The sequence below is a fragment of the Microcebus murinus genome, chromosome 18, assembly GCF_040939455.1.
Source record: "Microcebus murinus isolate Inina chromosome 18, M.murinus_Inina_mat1.0, whole genome shotgun sequence".
Taxonomy (NCBI): Eukaryota; Metazoa; Chordata; class Mammalia; order Primates; family Cheirogaleidae; genus Microcebus; species Microcebus murinus.
Genome location: NC_134121.1, coordinates 15,540,811 through 15,564,647, shown reverse-complemented (window position 1 = coordinate 15,564,647; position 23,837 = coordinate 15,540,811). Strand labels below are relative to the sequence as shown.

The 23,837-nt window shown below is 41.2% G+C and overlaps 4 protein-coding genes across 7 annotated transcripts; 3 read left to right on the top strand and 1 right to left on the bottom strand.

The window, feature by feature from the left end:
• The first annotated feature begins 2,336 nt into the window (after nucleotides 1–2,336).
• Nucleotides 2,337–3,296, top strand: SMIM48 (small integral membrane protein 48). Its single transcript, XM_012779343.3, has one exon. It carries the CDS (start codon nucleotides 2,625–2,627, stop codon nucleotides 2,967–2,969), a length of 345 nt encoding a protein of 114 aa, XP_012634797.1. The 5' UTR covers nucleotides 2,337–2,624; the 3' UTR covers nucleotides 2,970–3,296.
• Nucleotides 3,081–4,147, top strand: LOC142861841 (uncharacterized). Its single transcript, XM_075993898.1, is given in 5 exon segments — nucleotides 3,081–3,086; nucleotides 3,292–3,340; nucleotides 3,343–3,589; nucleotides 3,655–3,767; nucleotides 3,770–4,147. Coding segments are annotated over 5 exon segments (453 nt in total). The 3' UTR covers nucleotides 3,808–4,147.
• A 2,555-nt stretch (nucleotides 4,148–6,702) lies between these two features.
• Nucleotides 6,703–12,043, bottom strand: MIS12 (MIS12 kinetochore complex component). Of its 2 annotated transcripts, none has more exons than XM_012779347.3 (2): nucleotides 11,850–12,043; nucleotides 6,703–8,514 (listed from the first exon to the last, which is right to left on the bottom strand). In XM_012779347.3, exon 2 carries the CDS (start codon nucleotides 8,474–8,476, stop codon nucleotides 7,856–7,858), a length of 621 nt encoding a protein of 206 aa, XP_012634801.1. In that variant the 5' UTR covers nucleotides 8,477–8,514; nucleotides 11,850–12,043; the 3' UTR covers nucleotides 6,703–7,855. The 2 variants fall into 2 exon arrangements, with proteins under 2 accessions (XP_012634801.1, XP_012634800.1); XM_012779346.3 differs by lacking the exon at nucleotides 11,850–12,043 and adding an exon at nucleotides 11,300–11,650.
• A 198-nt stretch (nucleotides 12,044–12,241) lies between these two features.
• DERL2 (derlin 2) lies at nucleotides 12,242–23,832 on the top strand. Of its 3 annotated transcripts, none has more exons than XM_012779345.3 (7): nucleotides 12,250–12,438; nucleotides 13,291–13,353; nucleotides 15,650–15,723; nucleotides 16,771–16,864; nucleotides 17,621–17,816; nucleotides 18,087–18,177; nucleotides 23,324–23,832. In XM_012779345.3, the coding sequence occupies exons 1-7, from the start codon at nucleotides 12,346–12,348 to the stop codon at nucleotides 23,427–23,429; spliced, it is 717 nt and encodes a 238-aa protein (XP_012634799.1). In that variant the 5' UTR covers nucleotides 12,250–12,345; the 3' UTR covers nucleotides 23,430–23,832. The 3 variants fall into 3 exon arrangements, with proteins under 3 accessions (XP_075850328.1, XP_012634799.1, XP_012634798.1); XM_012779344.3 differs by having other exon boundaries at nucleotides 12,263–12,438; nucleotides 13,288–13,353; XM_075994213.1 differs by lacking the exons at nucleotides 15,650–15,723; nucleotides 16,771–16,864; nucleotides 17,621–17,816; nucleotides 23,324–23,832 and having other exon boundaries at nucleotides 12,242–12,438; nucleotides 13,288–13,353; nucleotides 18,087–18,164.
• Nucleotides 23,833–23,837: the final 5 nt, after the last annotated feature.

The following is a 23,837-nucleotide window of genomic DNA, read 5'->3' as shown; positions in this document are numbered from 1 at the left end:
CTCATCCTCCAATTCCACCCTGTACACCCTCCCATACCACTTTACACATCCCTTGGTTACCCCAACATACCCTTCCATTCCACCTTACAGACCCTACACACCCTCCCATTCCACACTAGACACCCTCTTGTTCTACCTACACACCACTTCATTTCACCCAAGATACTCTTCCATTCCACCCTAGACACACCTCCATCCCACCTTTCACACACCTCCATTTCATCCTAGTCATTCTTCTGTTCAACCCTACACACCTGTCCATTTTATTCTATACACCTTCCCATTCCACCCTACACAGCCTTCCATTCCACCCAATGCTCCCTGTAACATCCCACCATACAACCTTTCTATCACCCTACTCATGATTTCATTCCACCCTATACATTCTGGGATTTCATACTATACTCCCTTCCTTTCCAACAAGACAGTGTTCCATTCCACCCCAGATGCCCCTCTGTTCCACCCTACAATTCATCTTATTCAATGCTATATACCCTCCCATCCACTCTATACACTCTCCATTCCACCCTACCCACCCTTCCATTTCACCTTAGACACCTTTCCATTCTACCTTATATACCCTCCCATTCCACCCTACAAATCATTCCATTTCACCCTACACACTTTTCCATTACAACCCCAAAATCCCTATTTATTCACCCTACACACCCTTCCATTTCACCCTAGATACCCTTCCACTCCATACTAGACAACCATCCCTTCCACTGCATACATTCTTCCTTTCCACCCTACACACGCTTCCATTCCAACTTACACTCTTACAGTCCATCATACATACCCCTCCATTCCACTCTAGACACCCCTTCTTTCTACCAAAAAGACAGTCTTATTCTGTATCTATAGATGTGTCCTATCTAGACATTTCATATAAATGGAATCACACAATATGTGGTATTTTGCATATGGCTTTTTTCACTTATTGTAACATTTTTGAGATGCAGCCAAGTTATAGCATGCATCAGTAGTTTACTATTGCTGAATAGTAATCAATTACATAGGTAATTGATAAATAAAACCACATTTTGTTGATCCATTTGATGGACATTTGGATTGTTCTCAGTTTTTACCTATTACCAATAATGCTGCTATGGACATTTATGTTCTAGTCTCTATGTAGACATATGTTTTCATTTCTCCTGGGCAGAAGCCTAGGAGTGGAATTGCTGGGTCGTATGGTAAATGTATGCTTAACTTTTCATGAAACTGCCAAACTGTTTTCCACAGTAGCTGCACCATCTGACATTCTCATCTGCACATATGAGGGTCCCATATTCTCCTTATCCTAGTCAACTGGAAGCTCTTTTAAGGTGGAGTTGCTACGCTGTGAGAATGTGAGCCTCCTGCTGGTAACAGCCATTCACTGGCTGCATCACTGATTCAGCAAATATTATCTGAGTACCTACCACTACCTGGTTGGCTCTGGCCATGCAACAAGACCCTGGCAACACTGTAGGATGGTAAGAAACAGCACCCTAGTAATGCTGTTTCAGCACCCTGGTCCTGGTCCCCCTGGGGCTTTTCAGTTGCTGGAGACAATGAATTCCTTGATGGCATTTTAAGTTGGATCTGCTGAACTGACAGGGCCTGCCAGTGGACCCGTCCAACCCACTGGGACCCATATAAATTCAGGTGATTGTTCTCCCCCCATTCCAGGAGGGAACACCAACCAGCCTTGGAACCTTGGGTGCAAGAGAGGTGCCAGGAGACACTGGTGCCCAGCAGTCTGTGTCGCTGCCAGCTGAAACCAGAGAGGGCCTGGTGGATACCAAGAGGAGCCTAAGTGGACCAAAGGGAAGTCTGAGAAACAGGCTCAGGTCAGGCGGGTCTTTGAAAGGATTTGTTCGTAATCATATGTGAGATGCTCAAAAGGCTGGAACGCTGCTTTTATGGCTGAAGAGCAAGAAGAGAAAGCAGGATGTGTAGATACAGATGGAGATGGAAAGAGCGAGAAGGAGGAAGGCAGAGAAATGCACTAAGTCTTTACCCGTGCTGTCTATGGACCTGGGGATTGTGAAAGGATTTATTTTATTAATTGCTTTTGCCTATACTGTTTTCTAATTTTCAAGTTCTCCACAAAGATTATGTGTTAGTTTTTCATGCATTAAAATTAAAAATTTGAAAAAAGACCCCACGATAAACATTTTTTTTTTAAAGGAAACACAAAGCCCTGGGGAAGCTCCCACACAGGAGGGAGCCTGGTCGTTCGTCAGCATTTCAGCCTCTAGCGTGCCAAGCCCGGTTTCGGCCCCTAGGGTCCCAGTAGGCGGCTGGCGCTTCCGCCCCCCGCGTGCCGCCTGTCTGGTTGCCATGGAGACAGACCTGGCTGCGCAGACTTGGGAGCCACAGGCTGGGAGCTGGAACCCGGAGAGCCAACCTCTGCAACAGGCTGGGGGCGGAAGGCGGAGCCAGGGGAAGCGGCGCCTCAGCAGAGAGGCCTAGCGGACCCTGCAGAGGCCACCAGCCCCGCGGATTCCGCCCCCCGCCGCCCCCACCCTAGGCGGTAGAAACACACCCGCAGCCCCGGCCGCAGTGCACAGCGCTGGGACCCGGCGTGGACCTGACCTCCCGGACCCAGCTGAGCGACTTGCCCGCGCTCCACGCCCATGGCTGACGGACTCTTTCAGCGCAGAGCCTGGGGTCCCGAGCAGATTCGCCGGGACCCCGACCCCGAGTCTGAAGGCCTGTTTGACAAGGCTCCCCCGGAAGAGCCCCCAGCCGCCCGCGCGGGCAGGAAGGCGGGTCGGCGCGCCGGCGGGAGGGCGCAGGGCGGCCGCGCCTGGCAGTCCCCGAAGGCCGCCGCGCGCCCCGCGCCCGAGGACGAGGAGCCTCCACTGGACCAGGGCTGCTACCTCGACCACTTTCCGCACCTCTCCATGTTTATCTACGTGGCCATCGCCTTCTCCATCACCTCCTGCATCTTTACCTATATCCACTTACAGCTCGCCTGAGTGGCCAGGGCGGGACGGGGTGGGCGCAGGGCCAAGCGGGGAGGGAAAGGAAAAAAGGGCTCAGCATTTTGTGTTTTGGAGAAGCGCTGCGCCCCCTTCGTCTAGCTTTCGATGCTAGTTTCTTTCCTACTCTGTTGTCACTGCCTCTTTCATTCTATTATCCCCTCTGTTGTTACTCTCTAACTGTCCACCAGTGGGAAGGTTCAAAGTAGTTGCCAGCGATGAAATAAGGGTGCTATTTGTACCTGCAGTTGGAGGCGGGGGCACAGTCAGCCTCTAATGTTTAGAATTCCGTGGTGCGATTGAATCTGTTTTTAATTAGGATAATGTCCCTAGAGCTTACCACTGTATGACGTGGGAACGCGCCCAGGGACTCATCATTTTGTGTTTCGGGAGCGCAGAGCGCGCCCAACCTTCTGTTCTTTAAGGGGTAAGCCAGACCCGGGCCTGGAGCCTTCCAGAGAAGGCCAGGCAGGGAGGGTCGGCGCCCTGGCCCAGGCTGGGTCGGAGCCCTGTGATGCTGCATCGCCCCCAGGAGGAGCCAGCTGTGTCCCAGAGTTGGTGCGGGGCAAGGGAGAAGGACAGGACCACGTAGCTCCAGGACACGGTGAGTGGCGATTGTCTGTGTATATTGGTGCGCCCCCAGGGGTTCCGGCTAAATGTACGGTGCATTTTTCTGCCTTAGACTTTGGTGTCGCTTCTGGGCAGAGCCAAGATCCGTAGCCAGAGGAGCTGTCCTATCGGGAGGCCACGTTCAGGATGTGTCAGGACCTCGTGGGACCTATGGCTGCAGACCCTCCTGGACGCAGGCCCCGAGCTCGCCAGTTCTGCAGGATGAGACTCTAGGGATCCTAGCGGGGGTCCTCGAGAAGACTGTCCTTGGGGACTCTGGGATGGCTTCATTTTGGCCCGGAGCTTTTCTGGAACTGTGGGACCCAAGACTAAGGGGCTGATGGGTTTGTCATTGGCAAGAGTCTGTGCTAGAAAGCCACCTGACCCCCTAGGGTTTGTCATCTCAGACTCAATACCAGAACCCACCTTGGCAGGTTATTCACCCACCTGCCATCTCCGTTTACTCATGAATGTTAAAGCCCTGTCACACAGCATATACTTTACTTGGAAATGTCTGTAATTGTGGTACCTGTGATGGAATAAATCACCTCTTTTTCAGTCTCCTCTATATTCACCTCTCCATTAATTTGCAGCTATGCAGTGGGCCCTGCCAGACTTGTCCCAGTCTGCTCCAAGCATAACCCCATGATCTTCACTACATCCCTCCACTTTAAGATACAGTGTCTTCCTCCACTAAATAGCTATACAGACCCCTCAGTGGCATCTTTGTCCATATTAGGACCATACAGCATGCCAGTATCTGGTTCTGCCATCCCCTGACAGCAGGTCTGACACTATCCCAGTGTGGAATTACCTATGGCCCCACAGTATTTAGTCCCCTCTTGCCTCCATTATCAAGACACTTCTGACCCAGTACATCGCCTAAGCTCTGAAATTCACCCCAATTCACCAAGCCTGGGGTGTTTGTTTTCCAATATCGGGGCCTTGCTGTTTTCAGTTCTGACTTCATAATCCCACATCACTATATGCCTTGATATCTTGCCCCTCTATACCTTTTTCAGTGCCACAAGTAGGACTTCCACTGTTCCCAATTGTCAGCCTGTGCTTTATGGCCACATATTATTACAATAATTCTCTCCAACAATCAGTGGCACTATTCTCCAAAATTACATCTCCAAGGTACCACAATATGTATCTCACTATTTTCCAACTTTCAATCTTGGATACTGGATCCTCTACTACCTCTTAGTATTGACTACCCACTGAATCCCAGCATATGGCCTGGTGCTCTCCAAACATTCGATCTCATTGTTTCCCATTCACACATTCCCTGTTATCTCTCATTATACAGTCCTTCAATGACTACTCAATATCCTTCCCTCAACTAATCCCCTGACAATAGGCTCCTCTCTGTATTCTCAAAATCACAGTTCCCTGTTGCTCAACATTTGATATATTGTTTCACAATATCCTGACCCTTTTTGTGCTACCAAATCTGGGCTTCCATTTTCTACCCCAAATTCCAATATCTGGTTCCCATAACTACGCTGCTATTAAAGCCTATGGCCTCTACAATCTTAACATTAGCTTTCATATTCTCATAAATATCCAGCCCCATTTGATCCCCTTATTTCAGGATTCATTGCAGTGTTTCCCAAAAATGCAATTATTGTCTCAATATTGTAATCCAGTCTTCCTTAACATTCACCTCATTGCTGCTATCCTCAATTTTAAGCTCACTCCAGCCCCAAAACTCACTTTCTTCCCATACCCCCATATTCTCTCCTGTCAGCTGGTTACTTTTCCTCATACCTGATACTCACTTTTGAAATTTCTAGTTCCATAGAGCTCCAATGGTTTGGCCTGCATTTTCTAACCAGTATTAATTCTCCACTACTTTCACATCACCCACGTATGTGTCCCTTTAGCATCGTGATGTGTCTGAGCTAGCCAATTTTCCTCATACAGTTTTAAGTATTCACATAATCCCTCCACTGCCCACCTAATTTCACAGGTTCTGCTTCCTTTACTGAGTTCTTCACTGTCCTCCAATTTCTGGGCTTCCAATAAGAAATTCCCTTGTCCAAAAAAATCAAGCTTTTACCTGTCCACTCAAGTATTAGTGGACAGCAATTGCAGCATTTGACCATAAAAACAAATTGGCCCATTTTCGGTCCTTACACCATGTTGCTCAAGAATCAAATTCTAGAATCTTACTGGCCTGGCTGGGATTACGAGCCTACTTTTGGCCAAAAGACAGAAGAGATATTTTAATAGGCAATCACATGAAAATAGGGTAACAAAAGAGTTTCCCAGAGGAAAACTGAAGTGTCATGGATGCTAGGCAGGTAAAAAATACCAGACATGTGATAAACTGACTTTCAGCAGATCACAAAGGATGAAGGCAGAGCCAATTGTTTTGGGCAATTGTCCTATTTATTATATATTGCATTGTCAGTGGTGGGTATAGAGACAGTGAAATGAGTGGTAGTTTCTGAATATCTTGGGACAGCAGTAAGTTTAAGTTGTGGGAGACAATGGAACCTAATATTGGGAGAATAATGGATTAAGTTTTTTATGGTGTCATTGTCTATTAGGGTCCAAGCATGCAGTCAGTGATCAGCAAAACAGACACAACCCTTAACTTCACAGAGCTTAATTTGTTAAAAACAGAACTCACCACTTGGCAGGCTTAGTGGTTCTGTTTTGTTTTAGACAGTCTCCCTCTTGTTACTAGCTCAAGTGCAGTGGCATCATCATAGCTCACTGCAAACTCAAACTCCTGGGCTCAAGCTATCCTCCTGCCTCAGCCTCCCAACTGGGGCTACAGGCACGTACCACTGTGCTTGGCTAATTTTTCCATTTTTTGTAGAGATGGGGTCTCACTCTTGCTCAGGCTGGTCTTGAATTCCTGAGCTCCTTATCTCCAGATCCTTAACTTAATTACACCTGCAAAGACCTTTTTTCCAAATAAGGCAACATTCACATGTTACAGGAATTAAGACATAAACATATCTTTTGAGGGATCACCATTTAACCCACTACAGTAGATTCTGAATAAGCTACAAATGTGAATAGAACGTTTTCATCTGGGTAAAAAGTCATATTGAGGAAAGAACACAACATGACATTAAAGATAGCAGAAAATAAAAAAACCAAAGCCATTAAAATGCATACATTTAATGTATAGGATTAGAAAAATGATTTCTTGATAATAAACATATTTCAGGTAAACATAAGCTTTCTAAATCTACATGTATTTCAATGCAAATATTAAAAATAAACCCTAAGTTACTCCTCCTTTACATAAAGGAGAAACTTCAAATCTGTACTCTAAGAAGACGTGAAGGGCAAGCAATACTTAAGAGCAACCATTACTATTTCTTCCCTTTCCATGGGTGATCTAACATTTTACATGGACCAATTACAAAAGAAATATTAGATTCCATTGAATTTAAGCATAAGATGCAGCTAAAATTTCCCCGAGGGTTCTAAATATTTGATAATTAAGACCGTAAATAAATAATATAATTAAATATTAGGAAAAAGGCAGATTCCAAAATTAACTGAAGTATGAAAAGAAATTGATATAAATACCCAACAGTCAATAAATATAAATTTCACTATTGGATATGGTCCAAGCTTCCTTTTCTATACCAGATCTGCTCCTTTTGTGTCCAAGGTCTTCTCCTGCTGGACTCCAAGATAGTAAGCTGCTTAACATTATCAGGGCCTTGGTCATGGGAAGGATTCATTTTGGAAACAAGAATAATGTTCTTCTTTACCAAAGATTGAGGTTGTCTTTTTTGCTCTTGTTTCTTTCAACCAGTTATCAACTCCCTCAAGTAAGAAAAGTTACTGGGCAAGAGCAAGCATTCTATGTTGGCTGTCCCAATAGCGTAATGACTGGTAAATAAAGAAGCCACCCGTTTAACCCTTTTCTCATTTGGTCTCATCCAAAGAATAAGCCAAAAGAATCAAGGTCACAAAGGGCTCATGACCATGGTACAACTAACTCTACAAATACTGGCCGTGGCTTATTTCTTCAATCATGCCCAATCATGCCCCCAAATAAACTGTTATTAAATCAAGAATCCCTTCTCACCTATGAGAGGCCTCTAAAGAACAGATGCTTCTGACTAGTTCAAGGTAGTACATAGACACTTCAGGAGAGTGGACCAAAAAAGAGGAAGATGTAGAATACAAGAGTGAACAAAGAAAATCTAATACACTATACAGTTCACTTGAACAGTCATTGGTGTAAATTCCTTATCATTCTTTTTGACAGGCTCTTTATTTTTACTATTTAGAAATTAAGATATTTTCAGTCTTTTGCTTTCCTTTTCCACATTGTCTCTAATGTTCTGTAGTTTTCTAGAGTTCTGAACCAGGGACACCAAACTCTCCCTAAAATCACTAGTCCCATGATCTCTGCCAACATTTTGAAGCTCATCAAACAAAGTCAATGTCTGTTTGAGTTTGGCCTGAACAATTTTTTGCTCTTCTAATTCTGCAAGAAGGGCCTGCTTAGTACATACTTCAGTCTTATACTTCTCCTGTAACTGGTCAATTTCTTTCTGGAGATGCTGAAATTCTTCCTTGCTATAAGGATGTAGCTCCTTACATTTATCTTCAGGAAGCAAGATGTTTGGGGGAATACGCAAAATCAACTGCAAAAACAGCTGTTCCATTTTGCTAAAAAGGTTATCAAAACGTCCTTTCATGAAGCTAAGAAACTTCTCTGTGCATTTGCGAATCTGGACTGGGCTGATCTCACAGTCTGGGATGCCTTCCAGCTTCTTCAGAATAACCTGTTCAACAGCCTGCATCACTTCAAATAGGTAGTCTTGAAATGCAATGTAGATCCTGAGCATGCACGTTTGTGGTGTGAAGCCAAAGAACTGGGCCTCATAGGTCATTGGATCAACAGACATCTTGGCTTATTTTGCTGTTATTTTCTATTGTGAAAAATCTGCAAATGTAAAAAGAAAAAAATTCATTTGGATAAAAAAAAATCTGAGGAAAGTAACAAATCACATCACAGATAGCACACAAACAAAGGAACATATAAAAAATAAATCTGTGTTCCTTGATAACTGATGCCACTTCCAGCCTTACTGTCCACAACAGGATACAAATCCTTACCTCTCTAAGGCTCTATATCCTCCCTATCTCCTTCCTCATTCTGTAATCCCCTCACCTCTGAGACTCTGGCATATAGCTCAATCTTATGAATTTTTTTTATCATCCTAGACAACTTTGAAGTCTAGACAGATGACCTAACCAATGCCCTAAAGCAGGCGTCCTCAAACTATGGCCTGTGGACCACATGTGGGTATTTTTGCCCGTTTGTGTTTTTACTTCAAAATAAGATATGTGCAGTGTGCACAGGACTTTGTTCATAGTTTTTTTTAAACTATAGTCTGGCCCTCCAACGGTCTGAAGGACAGTGAACTGGCCCCCTGTTTAAAAAGTTTGAGGATCCCTGCCCTAGAGACTCTCAGTTTCTTCAGTGAGCTACATCTCTCTTAGCCACCTGGCTCTTGGTAATTGTTAACTACTCTTCCAAACTGCTCCTACTTTTGGACAATCTCCTATGCTATTCTGCCAACAACTCTCATTTGCATACTCACATTATACCTTAATCTTCAAGATTTACAGCCCTCCAACCCTCTTTCTTAGTCTCAGTCTCTCCCACATCGTTTCTTTCTCCATTGATTTTAGGCCCCATGATTTATCACTTTGACCACTCCCTAGGAATGTTCTCAGTTCTCTTGTCTTCCAATTTAGCCATCTGAAAAAAATCCCAGTTAGAAATGCGCAAGCCTCTTATCAGATTTAGAACCCTAAAATGTTTTTTCAAGGGTCTAGGAGTCATTCCTTTTAAAGGTAAACATCTCCCTGTCATTGTGTGAGTTTATCCTAGGCATCTTTTTCTGAGACGTAACTTTATGTTTATCATAGAAATAAAAGAAGTTTTATTGTTCCTACATTTAATCTTAGCCAAAAGGCTGAGAAGCAATAGAAGTTTTATTATTCTTTCAGATAAAGACAATTAGTGAAAACAAACTACTATTTCAAATACCGGGTGAATTTAGGATGGAGTTTATTAAGAATTTGCAGCAAATAGTGCAGTCAAGTCTCTTTATGGGAAGATAAGGTGCTGTTAATCTTACGTAATGGCTAAAAATAGAGTGGTTATAACTGCTCGGCTGCATAAATAGCATAGAATTTCTTTCTGGTTTTGTAATCTCATTCACAAATTACCTATAACACATTGTAATCTGCATATGTTTTTTCAATAATAAAGCTGCTCTCTTTTCTGTCTTGTGGAGAGGATTCTCTAAGTTGGCAGGACTTTTATTTCCTCAACACTTCCCTATGCCTCCAGGATCAAGTTCAAATTCTTTTCAAAATGGCTTATGAGGACCTTAATCACCTGACCCTACTTACCACACTATGTTTTTCTTTTTAAGTACTTACATGTACGTAATTGAGTTGACAATCTTTCCTATTTCATAGCACTCTATTTTTGGTCCCTGCTAGGTTCTCCCTTATTTTATTCTTCTACCTTTCATCTCTCATCTTTAGTAGTAACCTAATCTAGCGTTTTTAATGTATGCCTTTTCAATTCATCTTTAACATTTATTAGATATATATTCTTGAAAAATATAGTTTTGTTTATGTATGTTTACATTTTTCTTTGTTGGTGATAACTTCATGTTATACTCAAGTTTACTTCATTGGTTCTAACTGAGGTATCCCATCCATTTTATCACTTGCATATCCCACACTTATAGAAGAATGTGTCCATTCTTCTTGTGACAGACACCTAGTTTGCTTCCAGTATCTTGCTATCAAAAATGTTACAATGAATACCCTTCTATTTGATGTCTTCTTAGGGACCTGAAGGGAATTTACACTGGGAAGTAATAACTTGGCCATAGAGTTTATTCATCATAATTTCAGTAAATACTGCCAAAATATTCTCCTGAACATGCAGGCTGGTTTACACTCCTACTTGCAGTATATGGGAATTTCTTTCTCACATCTTTGCCAACACTTGATACTATTCAACATTCAAATTTTTGCCAATTTTGTAGGTGTAAAATTGTTTTACTTGGTTATTCTTTGAAAACCAAAACCACCTAGAACCACACACAAGTTGGACACAGAAGTGAAACTACCCTACATTTCCTCCCCCCCACACATACCACCCAATGATTACATTAGCATGACTTTACTATTCTAGGAGACTAGAGTATTTTCACTGTTCAAATGGCTTAATTGTTCAATACACACTACCTAATAGATGGATCAACTCTTCAGTGGAAAGCATCAACAATATGCAACCTAAGATTCTCTGAAATCCTTGCCTCACCTTTCCATCAATCCTGTACTGTTGTATCATAATCTGTACCCAATTCTAATTAAGCCTCCACTCTGAAAGACCCAACTTAAACTTCCAATTCTCAAAAAATTCTGATCTTGCCTTTCTTCCCTATGAGACTGCCAAAGCTAGGTTGAGGTGATGTTCTCCCTTACTACAATAAGCAATAAACCAGCATTGTTTTATCAACAGTTTGCTGAGTGTGATAGTTGCATATTTGGGGGAAATTTCTCCTGTGAATGAACAGCTTACATGCTTTTTAAAAACCACTCTCTCCAGCCTTTTACTTAGGTCCTTCTTTACATACTACCATATATGATGGTCACTCCCTTTTTCCAAAAATGTTCAGTGCTTCCTTATAACCCACCGAACAAAATATGATGTTCTTAACTTCTGCTATGATCTGGCTACTCTGCTCCAACCAAAGTTCTTCTTTCCTTCACGGAGGGATGCCCTGGCCAAACATCTTTCAAGGGCCAGTTCAAACACACTTCTCTGATAAATTCTCTCCTTTCAGTTCCCCTCAAGACCTCTTTCCGGGTAGTGACTGATCAAGTTCTACCGCCTCGTCTTCTCTGATAGATTTAAAAGTTCCTGATGGCAGGATGAGTACGGCATACTGAGTAATTGCAGATTTAACGCGGAGGTGCCCAGACGCCGACGAGTCTAGTTTCCTAAGAGATTTCCACCACGCAGGGAAGAACACAGAAACCGCAGAGCAGGAACGGCTTCCGGCCGCCTCCCGGCTCCCGTCGGGCCCTGCGGCCCCGCTGCATGCCGGGACTTGCAAGACCGAGCCTGCGGCCAGGCCGGAGAGGCTGACTCAACAGGCCACTGCGGTACTCCCGCGATGATGCCGATCTAGTCCCAACCCTTCCCGCTCCTCCTCAGAGAAAATGCAGCCCCGAGGCACTTACCGTAGAGACCATGAGGGTGATAAATTCCACCGCACACCAGCTTACCGCCACCTCCTTTAAACTACTGCTAGCTGCCCGAGATGGGCGGTGCCGCTGGCTCCCCTGCTGATGAGTGCCTCAGCGAACGAAAGCCAACGCGGGATGCTATAGCGCTTCTGATTGGCTGGCTGAGGGCTGGGAAGGGGTATCTCGACTGGTGACGGAAAGGGGCCAGGCGGGAAAGCTAGCTGTGGCCAGCGGGGATTGGCGGAAGGAACCGGTACTTTCTTCTCCCCCGACGTTGCTGGGTGGAGAAGCAAGGCTGGGGCGTTGAGGAGACGCAACTCGTGATTGGCGGGTGTGACTTTCTTAGGGCTCTGGCGATTGGTGGCTGGTCCATTGCACGTCGCTGACTGGACAGCAGCGGGTTAGGGTGAAAGGGGAGGCGCTTCGAGCCCTCCCCACTGCCTGGGCCTACTGGCGGAAGGGGAAGGGGGGGCAGGTGGCGGTGGGGAAGATGGCGTACCAGAGCCTCCGGCTGGAGTACCTGCAGATCCCACCGGTCAGCCGCGCCTACACCACCGCCTGCGTCCTCACCACCGCCGCTGTGGTGAGCAGCTGCAGAGCCACCTTCTCATTATCTGGGCTGGATATGAGTGGGTCTTCAGGAAATTGGGGTTTGGGCTTCCGGGAGGCCCAGAGGGGCTGGTCCCAGGGGTGGGTTGAGGCGTACAAGGCTTATTCTGGGGTTCAAGGTAGCGCCGAGAATGCTTATTCAGTGACCAGAGAAGGGAATGCTGCTTCTTAAAGGGTCAGATCAGTTTCTAAGAAATGAAGGCCGGACCTATAGAGGGTCAGGGCTGCGGGAGCCGCCCACCTAAGAAACGTGTCGGAGAGCTCTCACAATGCCAGGTTTTACTGTGGTGACTAGCGGGAGGAAGGTCCATTAAGTGAAGAAACTTAAGTATGGAGGAAAACAAGCTGAACATTGTCGAAAGGGAAACGGCTTAAGATAAAGAGGGTATGTAGATACTAGGGGGCTGGCTAGAGGCACCCAGCCCTAACTGTGGCGGGGCCTCGATTCTCTGATATTTCAAGTGAATTGTGTTGTTTCACACAGTTGTTTTAGGTGGTGCCCATGTAATGGGCAGATTCGTAGCAGCTGTTCTTGTCCTGTGTCTAAAATACCACCTGTCTGTCTCCCATGCGTTCATGTTAGCCTCAACTATTGCAACATAGAACAAACTTATTTTGTGTTAGATATTGAGAGTACAAAGAATTGTACCAATTCTTGAGAATTCCTTACCAGCCTCTTCCAGTGGCCTAGAAAAGGAAGGCTTAAAGGAAATTAGACTAAGTGACTGAGAGTTGGATATTGCTAGACCTACTAATCCTTTGTTGTAAATGTTGAAATTTTGTTTCTTTATTGATTTGCTTTAAAAAGCTTTTTCTATTTCAGCAGTTGGAATTGATCACACCTTTTCAGTTGTACTTCAATCCTGAATTAATCTTTAAACACTTTCAAGTAAGTGGTCCATCACAGTCATGGTTAATGCTTCCATTTCTTATTTTTCTTGCTGTTTAGTAGCAAATCTTACCCTATACTATTCCAAGAAAGAATCCAGTGAGGACTTTTGATTATAAATCTTATTGTTAAGGTGTAAAGCAGTGATTCTGCAGCCTGGTTGGGCTTCAGAATCACTTCGGGGACTTTTAAGAGATTCTCAAACTCCTCTTCATGTACCAAATCAGAATCTGCAACAGTAAAACTTAAGAATCTGTGTTGTATTTAAAGTTCCTTGCATGGTTTTGATGTGTCCGGGCCCTTTATTAGGGTATCATTGATCTAGAATACAATGAATGTTGTAGTTTAAGAAGAGACTGGCCAGATAGCTGCCCAGGGAGGAGACAGTCGCACATGATGACCTAACTCACCTTGGTGTTATCACTATGGTCCATTTCGGAAACTCAATTTCATTAGTGCTTTTAAGTTGATCCATCTTTCAGGGATCAGATCATATTAACAAAACTCTAAGAGATCAACATGTAAAACAACATGCTGGTTTATTAGATTACAGTGAGAGATGGTCCTTTCCAGTTAGAAGTAGTCCTTTCCAGTGATAAAAATGCTAAAAGAAAGATGTATTTTGCTTCCAGGATGATTATACAGGCTATAGTTGGAGTGGAGGGAGGGACCCAGAAGCCAGTTAACTCTGCTTCTGCGCATGCTGTTCCCTCTATCCCAAATGTGTTTCATTCACTTTATGCCCACTGAACTGTAGCTTGCCTTTCAAAACACAGCTTTTGTGTAGCCCTCTTGTATTCATCCTCGTTTGTTTTAGAGCATCTCTCACCCTTACTCGCACTTATTTATATGCTTGTCTCCTCATTAGGATGAGGACTTCAAAATCTGAGATATAGTTATTATGAAGAACTGAATTGTTTCAACTTTAGTAGTTACCAGTTCTCAAGAATTTTTTTTTTTTTTTTTTTTTTTTATTCAGAGTCTTGCTTTGTTGTCCAGGCTAGAGTGAGTGCCAGGGCGTCAGCCTAGCTCACAGCAACCTCAAACTCCTGGACTCAAGCAATCCTCCTGCCTCAGCCTCCCAAGTAGCTGTGACTATAGGCATGCGCCACCATGCCCAGCTAATTTTTTCTATATATATTAGTTGGCCAATTAATTTCTTTCTATTTATAGTAGAGGTGTGGTCTCGCTCTTGCTCAGGCTGGTTTTGAACTCCTGACCTCGAGCAATCTGCCCGCCTCGGCCTCCCAATGTGCTAGGATTATAGGCGTGAGCGACCACGCCCAGCCAGTTCTAAAGAATTTAATGCATAAAGCAATCCTGTCAGTCATTCCTTGTCACTGTCTTCTTCTGTCAGTAGTTACATGGCCTTTGCTGGGAGCTTAGCTCTGTCCAAGCCTTGCTTTCTACTAGCTTGCTTGGTTTACCTTTGCCTGGAGTTAAACACTTGATGACCTTGTGCATCTGCATTTGGAGTTCTAGATTTGAGATTAGAGTCTCAGTCTACAAGCTGTGGGGCCTTGGGCAAGCCATTTTAAAATTATTCAGTTCTTTTAGTTTCCTTATCTGTGAAATCCTGCTTGTCTCAGGATTTTTTTTGATCACAGGAGATAGTAGATTATGTTAAAACACTTTAAAATGTTAAGTACTCTACCATTGTGAGTAGTTTTTGTGGGTGTGGATGGGTCAGGTAGGTAAGGGTGTATCAGAGTTTCCAACAAGAAAATGACTGTCCTTATATCTCCCAATTAGAGTCTAATTATTAGAGCATTAGTTGTTGTAGGAAGTTAGCCATTTGTGCAGATTAGAACTTGAGTATTTGCATGAGAATTTTTTTTTCCTCAGGATGTTTCTGACTGCTTAATGTAGAACCACTTCTTGGCAATTTATATTTATGTCCCTGAAGTTTTTCTCTGGTATATCAAGACTATTCATTATCTTGTGATATTCCATTTATGAAAGTGCTGTTTTCTGCAAATTAAACTAGTCTTTCCATCAAACTTTTTCTATAATTTACCTGAATGTGTGATGTAGGCTTTTAAAAAGACAATGACAATTTCAAATTTTCTGTCCTATTTTTATAAATTTCATGGTCCAAATGATATCTTTCAGACTTTCAACTAAAAGCAGCACAGAAATCCAGTATCAGATTGTGTGCCCCAGGTTTTGGTTCAGAACAAAATATCTATATGTCCAAAGTCTTTCAACCATCATAGTCTCTTTTGTCTTAATATGGAAATGTTTCCTAGTAATATGTTTTACTTAATCAATCTTTCTTTGAAATTTTTTTTAACAGATATGGAGGTTAATCACCAATTTCTTATTTTTTGGGCCAGTTGGATTCAATTTTTTATTTAACATGATTTTTCTGTATCCTTTATTAAGTGGGATCAGCATCAAAACTTTAGCATTTACTTAAGAAGTACAATATTAAGTTGAAACTATTAATCCTGGTATTTATTTTTGGTACCATTTGCAACTTCTGGATCAGTGGTACATAGAGTAGTTAGATAGTAATGTTTCAAAAGTGTTCGTAGGACCCTGTTTGTTCAGATGGGAGGTTTTAACCATAAAAATATATCATTTCTGCCCTTAAGTTGCTTACAAATCTGACTGAGGGAGGGGAGAAGTGATTTCATTGAAGCATACATCCAAAATAACATCAGCAAGTACAAAGTGGTAAAACACAACCTGAATACAGTGATGGTTCAATTAACAGATTTTTGACATGGGTTTGGGAGTGGGTTCATGAGGTGGAGAACTTGAGATCTCCTTGGATCTTGGTACTGGTTCTACTGGCTGAAAAGACAGTGCTATGTCTGCCAGGCTTGCTGTGTTTTGGTTTGTTGAAAGAGAGGAAGAGCCATGCTCTGGCCAACTGAGCAGGGCATTCCTCCTCTACTCCCACCCCCTACACCCTGGATTAAGAGGGGAGTTACAGTTGAGCTCATCTGCAGTGGACAGAGGGCCTTGTAGGGGTGACAGGATTCCTGTGTCTCCTATATAGTATATCATTCTGGTAAGTTTCTAATAGAGTTTTTTTTTTAACATAATCCATCTTTATTGACAAAGGTATTAAAGTTAGGTCATGGAGAAACAAAGATGGTACAGATTAAGCTTTGGCTGAGAGTGGAAAAGACAATACAAATTTGAAAAGGTTTTAGTAGGCGACTAGAAGCATTTTTATGCAGAATCAGGATTCATTCCCCAGCAAGAGACAGTCTGTAAAATATGGTGCTGATTTTGACCTTGCCTAAAATGCCTGGTAAAAGTAGAGTAATCACATTACCACTCAACATTCTAGAAAGGAAGGCTTGATTTCTTAATAATGTGGAGTCCAAGTGGACTTAAAGTGATAATATTAGATTTTACTTTCTTCATATGTGTGCTTAATATTTTCTTAACTTGGAACTTAAGATATCGTTACTGTCGAATGCTAGAAGAAGGCTCTTTCCGAGGTCGGACAGCAGACTTTGTATTTATGTTCCTTTTTGGTGGATTCTTAATGACTGTATCCTTCAATAAACAGAACAAATACAGTAAAATGTTAAAGGACACCCTGTCTCTTCCTAAAGCTTTTCCTCTGTCTCCCATGACTCACTAGATATTCTGAACCAACAGGTAAAAAGTAGGCCTCCAGATTTTAGCTTCAGGGCACTACCATTTATTTTACAGCACACTTTCTGTGACAGCTTTTCAAGCCTAGATGTTGGACAGGATGCTTTTCTACTGTAAGCAGGTCAGAGGAACTTTTAACCCAGGTGGGTTACTATTAAGCATCAGTTATATCTTTGTTAATGAGTATACTTCACTTTTGAACTAATTTGGTAAGACATTTATTTGGTCACTATCAAGACTGGTAAATTATTTAAAAAATAATAATTTTGATTTATACAACAGAATTGGAGGTAGTACTGTCAGAGAGATAGTCTTGTTCCAGTTGGCTTTATTCACCTCTGTAAAGGTGCTGAGTGAGCTTTAATGTAATTATTGACCATGGAATTAAAACATTTTCCAAAGAGGCAAGAACTTCACTAAAGCAGAATATGAGTTAGAAGTAACTATAATCCAGATAATTTAGCCTCAGTAAGTTTTTGCCTGATTGCTCTGGGTAATTATTTTTTAGGCTTTTTTCTATCTATTCTAAAGATGTAACTTACCGACTTTTCCAATTCACACTTTTGTTAGAACACACTCTTTAGTTCTGTTGTTAAGTTTTCCCTAGTATGCTTTTAACGTTGATATTTTCCTTAATGCCATCTGCTAGCTTTTTGGTTTGTTTGTGAGCTTGGTTTTCTTGGGCCAGGCCTTTACGATAATGCTCGTCTACGTGTGGAGCCGAAGGAACCCATATGTCCGCATGAACTTCTTTGGCCTTCTCAACTTCCAGGCCCCCTTTCTGCCCTGGGTGCTCATGGGGTTTTCCTTATTGTTGGGGAACTCAATCATTGTGGATCTCTTGGGTAAGAGTCTTATCACTACTTTTCCTGTTATTTTACCTATAAATTTATTTTGTTACTATTTTTCACATTTATTCTGTCTGGCCCTCATATGCACCTATTGTACATATGTATAGGATTGTATTTTAGTAACATCTCAAAGACTATGATATTCACTAATATCTAATAATTATACTGACATTTTTCCTAAATGTAAGTAATTTATGTTGGTAGGTTCACCTGCAATAGAAATCTTAATCCTCTCCTTCATCCTTTCTTTCTGGGTGACTCTAGGGATTGCAGTTGGACACATATATTTTTTCTTGGAAGATGTGTTTCCCAATCAACCTGGTGGAATAAGAATTCTGAAAACACCATCTGTTTTGTGAGTATTTAACACAAGGTTATGTGTTCCTTGCAGACCAACCAGAACAGAGTCCATGATCTGTGTTTTCTTGGGGCTCCCATAGCTCTTAGTACACACAGTTCAGATCAGTAAATATTTGCAGATTGGGCAATCTGGCTGCAGTTGAGGAGCACTGGGATTGGATAGGAGCAGACAGTGCAGGGGTTCTGGCAAGAGTTAGGTTAACAAGCTCAGGATGTCATGGGGGTGACTTGGTAAATTGTCTTGGATGACTGCTAAAACTTCCTGTCCCAGGAGAGGCCTATTGGTATTATAAAAGCTGTTGTCCAAGTTTAGAGAGGTTAGGTGGCAAAATGGGCAAAACTGACGAAAATTTCAAGTGGAATTTATGGCCTGCCAAGCCAGTGGTTGGGATAAGCAGTGAAGTAGAGTAGAAATAGCTTTGGGCTGGAAGCCAGGTATAGCTGTTCTACTGACCAGTCATATGATTTTAAATAAGTGCTTTCTTATTTAAAGGACACTTGAGGAATAAAATGTTTTTGTTATATAATGTTTGTTGTAGAATAGTTAAGCAAAAAGAAAAAAAGTTAAACTATCCATAATCCTACCATTTAGATATAGCAGTGGTTACCATTGTTAACTTTTTACTATGTATTTTTCAGTCTTTTACTGTTTGTTTACTTTTAAAAAATAACTGAGCCTGGCCAGGGTGGTGGCTCATGCCTATAATCCCAGCACTTTGGGAAGTCAAAGCAGGAGGATCACTTGAGGCCAGGAGTTTTAGACCAACATGGACAACATAGTGAGACCCCCATCTCTACAAAAAAATTTTAAACATTAGCTGGGTGTGATGGTGTGCACCGAGCCTGTAGTCCCAGCTTTTCAAGAGGCTGAGGCAGAAGGATTGCTTGAGACCAGTACTTTGAGGCTGTAATGCACTATGATAATGCCTATGAATAGCCACTGTATTCCAGCCTGGGCAACATAGACCCTGTCTCTAAAAAAAAAAAAAATCGCTATTTCATAACCTTTTTAAACTTAATAATCATTTTTCCATCGTAAGTGTCTTATAAAATTGTAACAGCTACGTGATATTCCATGGTATGAGTATAGCATAATTCTACTGTGTTAGTTGTCCCTTATTGGTGGACATTGACATTGGTTCTTGCTTTTCCCTTCTATAATTGGAGAGGTGAAAAACCTTGTAGCTAAATCACTGCACACATCCGTAATTATTTTCAAAGGATAAATTTCTAGAAGTGAAATTGCTATTTTATTACCAAAATGCCTACAAAACAGGTATTTGGTAATGCTCATGTTTATATTTCTACCAGCAATGTGTGTCATCTCTCCATGCCCTCATCAGAAAAAGGAGGTATTTTATTTACCCTTTCCTAGTTTGATAGCTATAAGATAGTGTCTCACTGTTTTTTATGATTTTTTTAAAAAAAATCTGAAACTAAAAAATAAAAATTTGAAATTAAAAAATTTTGGATTTATAGGAAACTACAAATACAGTACAAAGGACACTATCTTTTTCCTCTTAGGTATTAAAAAGTAAATTGTGAATCTAATGACCCCTGACCCCTTTTAATGTATATTTTCTATAAACAAGGATATTCTTCTACAGAGTCAAAATCAGGAAGTAAACATTAGTACTCAGACCCAATTCTAGTTTTGGTAGTTGCCTTTAACAACATTCTTTATAGCAAAAGAATCTAGTTCAGATTCAGGTGGTGTATTTTGTTGTCATGTTTCTTTAGTCTCCTTCAATTTGGAACACCTGCTTAGTCTTGACTTTCATGACATTGATATTTTTGAGGATCATGGGTCCATTTTTCAGAATGTCTCTTAGTATGAGTTTGTCTAATGTTCCCTCACATTTAGGTTCAGGTTTTGCATTTTTGGCTGGAATATCAGACAAGTGACACTGCATTCTTCTAATTGCAGCCTCTTAGCACAGTATTTCAATTTGTTATATTTGTCAAAGTAGCAGTCATGTCTTTGATTAGTTAAGGTATCTGCCAAGCTTCTCCGCTGTAAAATTACTCTTTTTTCTTTTGTAATTAAATGTTTTGTGGAAAGGTACTTTGAGGCTATGTAAATATCTTTTTCCTCTTCAAATTTCAATTCAAGGCTGAGGGGGGGGGGGCTTATGCCTGAACTCCTAGCACATTGGGAGCCCAAGGCAGGAGGATTTCTTGAGACCAGCCTGAGCAAGGGCGAGACCCCCATCTCTACAAAAACAAATAGAAAAATTAGCTGGTCAGTGGTATGCTCCTGTGGTCCCAGCTACTCAAGAGACTGAGGCAGGAGGATCTCTTGAGCCCAGGAGTTTGAGGTTGCAGTGAGCTATGATCATGCCACTGCACTCTAGCCTGGGCAACAGAGTGAGACCTTGTCTCAAAAACAAAATTCAATTCATTTATATATATCTTTGTGGATTCACAGTTTCATATTTTATTCATGGATCATAATCCTTATTATCATTATTTATTTTGATAATCATATTGTCCCAGATTTAGCCAATGGGGAAAGCTTCCAGACTGCTTCTAAGTCCTTTTCAACATGTCCCCATTGTTTTTTCTTTTTTAGCAATTTATTTTTTAGCCCATTAAGATAAACCAGGCTCATCTTGTGCTCTTTGATTCAGTTCTAGAATCATCTATTTCTTCATGGAGCCTAGTTCCTTTTTAGTGAAGAATGGTATTTAGAAGCCAAGATCTGGGTGCTAAATGTGTTCACTGCTATTGAAATGCTGCTATTTCCTGATCCTTTCAGTGAACAGAACAATAGAATTATATGTATGCATAATAGTATATGTACATCTATATTTTTAGATCTCTGCATTTTTTTTTTAGTGGAACTTCATTTGTCCAAATATTTTTTAAAACATGGGTTTATACTGATAACTCCCAGTTCCAGTACAACTCTACCCAGTTTATCTAAGTTTTTTGCTTTATATATTTATCCTCCAGTGTTTTATTATGAAAATTTCCAAACTTACAGAAAACTAGAAAAAAAATGTACAGCAAATTTCATTGACCTACTATATAGATTCTATAATTATATTTTAATATTCTTTTTGCACACCTATCCCTCCATCAAAATTTATGTACCATTATATGTACACTTAATTCCCTGTGTACTTCATGCATATATCTTTAACTAGAGTTCAATATTTATTTATATGCAACAAATATTTATTTATATGCAAAAATTTATTTATATACACAAATCATAGATGTGTCAACTAATGAGTTTTTACAAATGCACAAACCTGCATTACTATCAAGACAAAATTACAATTAAGGTCCCTGATGTTCCTTCCCTGTCAATCATTACCCCGTCCCCAAAGAAACAATTGCTATTGTGATTTTGTTCCACCATAGATTAATTTTATATGTTCTACAGATTTATAAGTGAAATCATATAGTATGATCAAACTCTTTTGTATAAGGCTTCTTTCCTTCCTGTTTTTGAAATTTATGTTGTTGAATGTATCAGAATTTGTTACTTTTTATTGCTGAGTAGTATTCCATTGTGTGAATGTACCACCCTTTTTCCATCTGTCCTTTCCACTGACAGTAAAAAACCTGATTCCAGTTATCATTATTATATTTACTCAGCTCCCATATATAACCAGTCTGTCATCAGCCCCCTCCCCCATGTGGATGCCTTGTTCTCTCTCATCCTCAGATGCCCCCAGGCCTTTGTCATGCTCAGGCTGGCATCTTCATTAGGCTACTTCCCTGTGTGCATGACCCAGCTGGGCTCTTGACTCCCTGTACCAGGCTATTCCCCCTAACCCCATCCTGCTCTGGGCCACTAAGGCTCTCCTCCTCTACATGGACACCTACTTTGTTCTGCCCCATTGAGTGTTTGGGAAGTAGAAGTGATCTCAGTTTTTAATATACTTGCCTTTATTGTGAGAGCAAACAGTTTCATGTTTCTTGACCACTTAGATTTCCTTTCTGAATTACCTGTTCAGCCCTTCGCTCGTTTTTCTATTAGTGTGTTGTTTTCATTGTTAATTTGTAAGAATTTTAAAAGCTTGTTTTGAAATACTTTTTCTGACTCCCGTATAGATTAGAAGTTTTCAGATACATTTCTAATTTTATCAACTGTAGGCAATTACAGTTTAGAAATATAAGAGCAGATAGAGGATGCTGTTTTAATGGTTTGTTTCCTTAATGAGATTTTGAATTACTATATAATAGTATTTTAAAAGACTTTTGGACATTTACTGTCCCTTCCTATGCTCTACAGTAATTTTTCTTGGGAAAGCTTGTTAAATTTTTAAAGTTTTAATTGGGGTGAAATAACACTTCACATAAATTTGTCCTCTTAACCATTTTTAAATATGCAGTTCAGTGGCATTAAGTACATTCATATCATTGTGCTACCATCACCACCATCCACAGAACTCCTTTCATCTTGCAAAACTGAAGCTGTGTTCTCATTAAACAACTCCCCACTGTCTTGACCCCAGCCCTTGGCAATCACCATTCTACTTTGTCACTATGAATTTGACTTCTCTATGAATTTGGCTACTCTATGTACCTCATATAAGTGGAATCATATGGTATATATCCTTTTGTTATAGGCTTATTTCAATTAGCATATGTCCTCAAAGTTAATCCGTGTTGTAGCATATGTCTGAATTTCCTCGCTCTTTAAGGTGAATAATAATCCATTATATGTTTATACCATATTTTGTTTATGTATTCATCTGTCGTCAGTGGACACTTGGGTGATACCTTGGTTATGGGGAAACATTCATGATAAATTAAGTGAAAGGTTACAGAACAGAAGTATTGTGATCTAACGTTTGTAAAATTACATATGTAAAAATTCCAAAAGAATAATTAAAATATCAAGAATAGTTATCTCTGGGGATTTAGGATATTTTGCTCATCTATATTTCCTTTTTGCTCTGCAATTAACATGAATTACTTTTGTAGTAAAAATGAGTAAAGGAGGTAAAAGCTAACGTAAATATTAAATACTTATGGATACTTTTAAGATATGATAACTGCTTCATTGGCAGGGAAATGTAATGTTTATCCACTGGTGGAGACCCTGTGGGAGCTGAACTGACCTTGCAGTACTTAGGTCCTAAGATGACTCTGGGACTAAATTATATCTGTCACCTGTCTTTTAGGAAAGCTATCTTTGATACACCAGATGAGGATCCAAATTACAATCCACTACCTGAAGAGCGGCCAGGAGGCTTTGACTGGGGTGAGGGTCAGCGCCTCGGAGGTTAAAGCAGCAGTGCCAATAATGGGATCCCACTGGGAAGGACTCCGTGAAATACCCATTGGGATTCTTTTATCCTCTTTTGCAAAAGTGTGGACACTTTTGATGGCTTGACAGATTTTAACTCCAGAAGCACTTTATGAAATGGTACACTGACTAATCCAGAAGACATTTCCAGCAGTTCGCCAGTGGTTCCTCACTACACTGGTACTGAAAGTGTAATCTCTTGGAGCCAAAAAACTGGAGAAACAAATATCCTGCCACCTTTAACAAGTACATGAGTACTTGAATTCTATGGTATAAGGCAGGGCTTTTTCTTCCTCTTTTTTGATAGACAAGGCCATGGTGTAAATGAAAGTTTCAGAGAGGACAAAATAAAACTGAATTCCATCTCTCTCTCACTGTATTAAAGCTTT

What these genes read in the sequence shown, in the direction of transcription:
- MIS12 (XM_012779347.3), bottom strand. Translation starts at nt 8,476, where the DNA reads ATGTCTGTTGATCCAATGACCTATGAGGCCCAGTTCTTTGGCTTCACA.
- DERL2 (XM_012779344.3), top strand. Translation starts at nt 12,346, where the DNA reads ATGGCGTACCAGAGCCTCCGGCTGGAGTACCTGCAGATCCCACCGGTC. An exon ending in TAATCTTTAAACACTTTCAA is followed by an intron (nt 13,354 to 15,649) that starts GTAAGTGGTCCA and finishes TTTTTTTAACAG; the next exon opens with ATATGGAGGTTAATCACCAA. An exon ending in AATCATTGTGGATCTCTTGG is followed by an intron (nt 17,817 to 18,086) that starts GTAAGAGTCTTA and finishes GGGTGACTCTAG; the next exon opens with GGATTGCAGTTGGACACATA.
- SMIM48 (XM_012779343.3), top strand. Translation starts at nt 2,625, where the DNA reads ATGGCTGACGGACTCTTTCAGCGCAGAGCCTGGGGTCCCGAGCAGATT.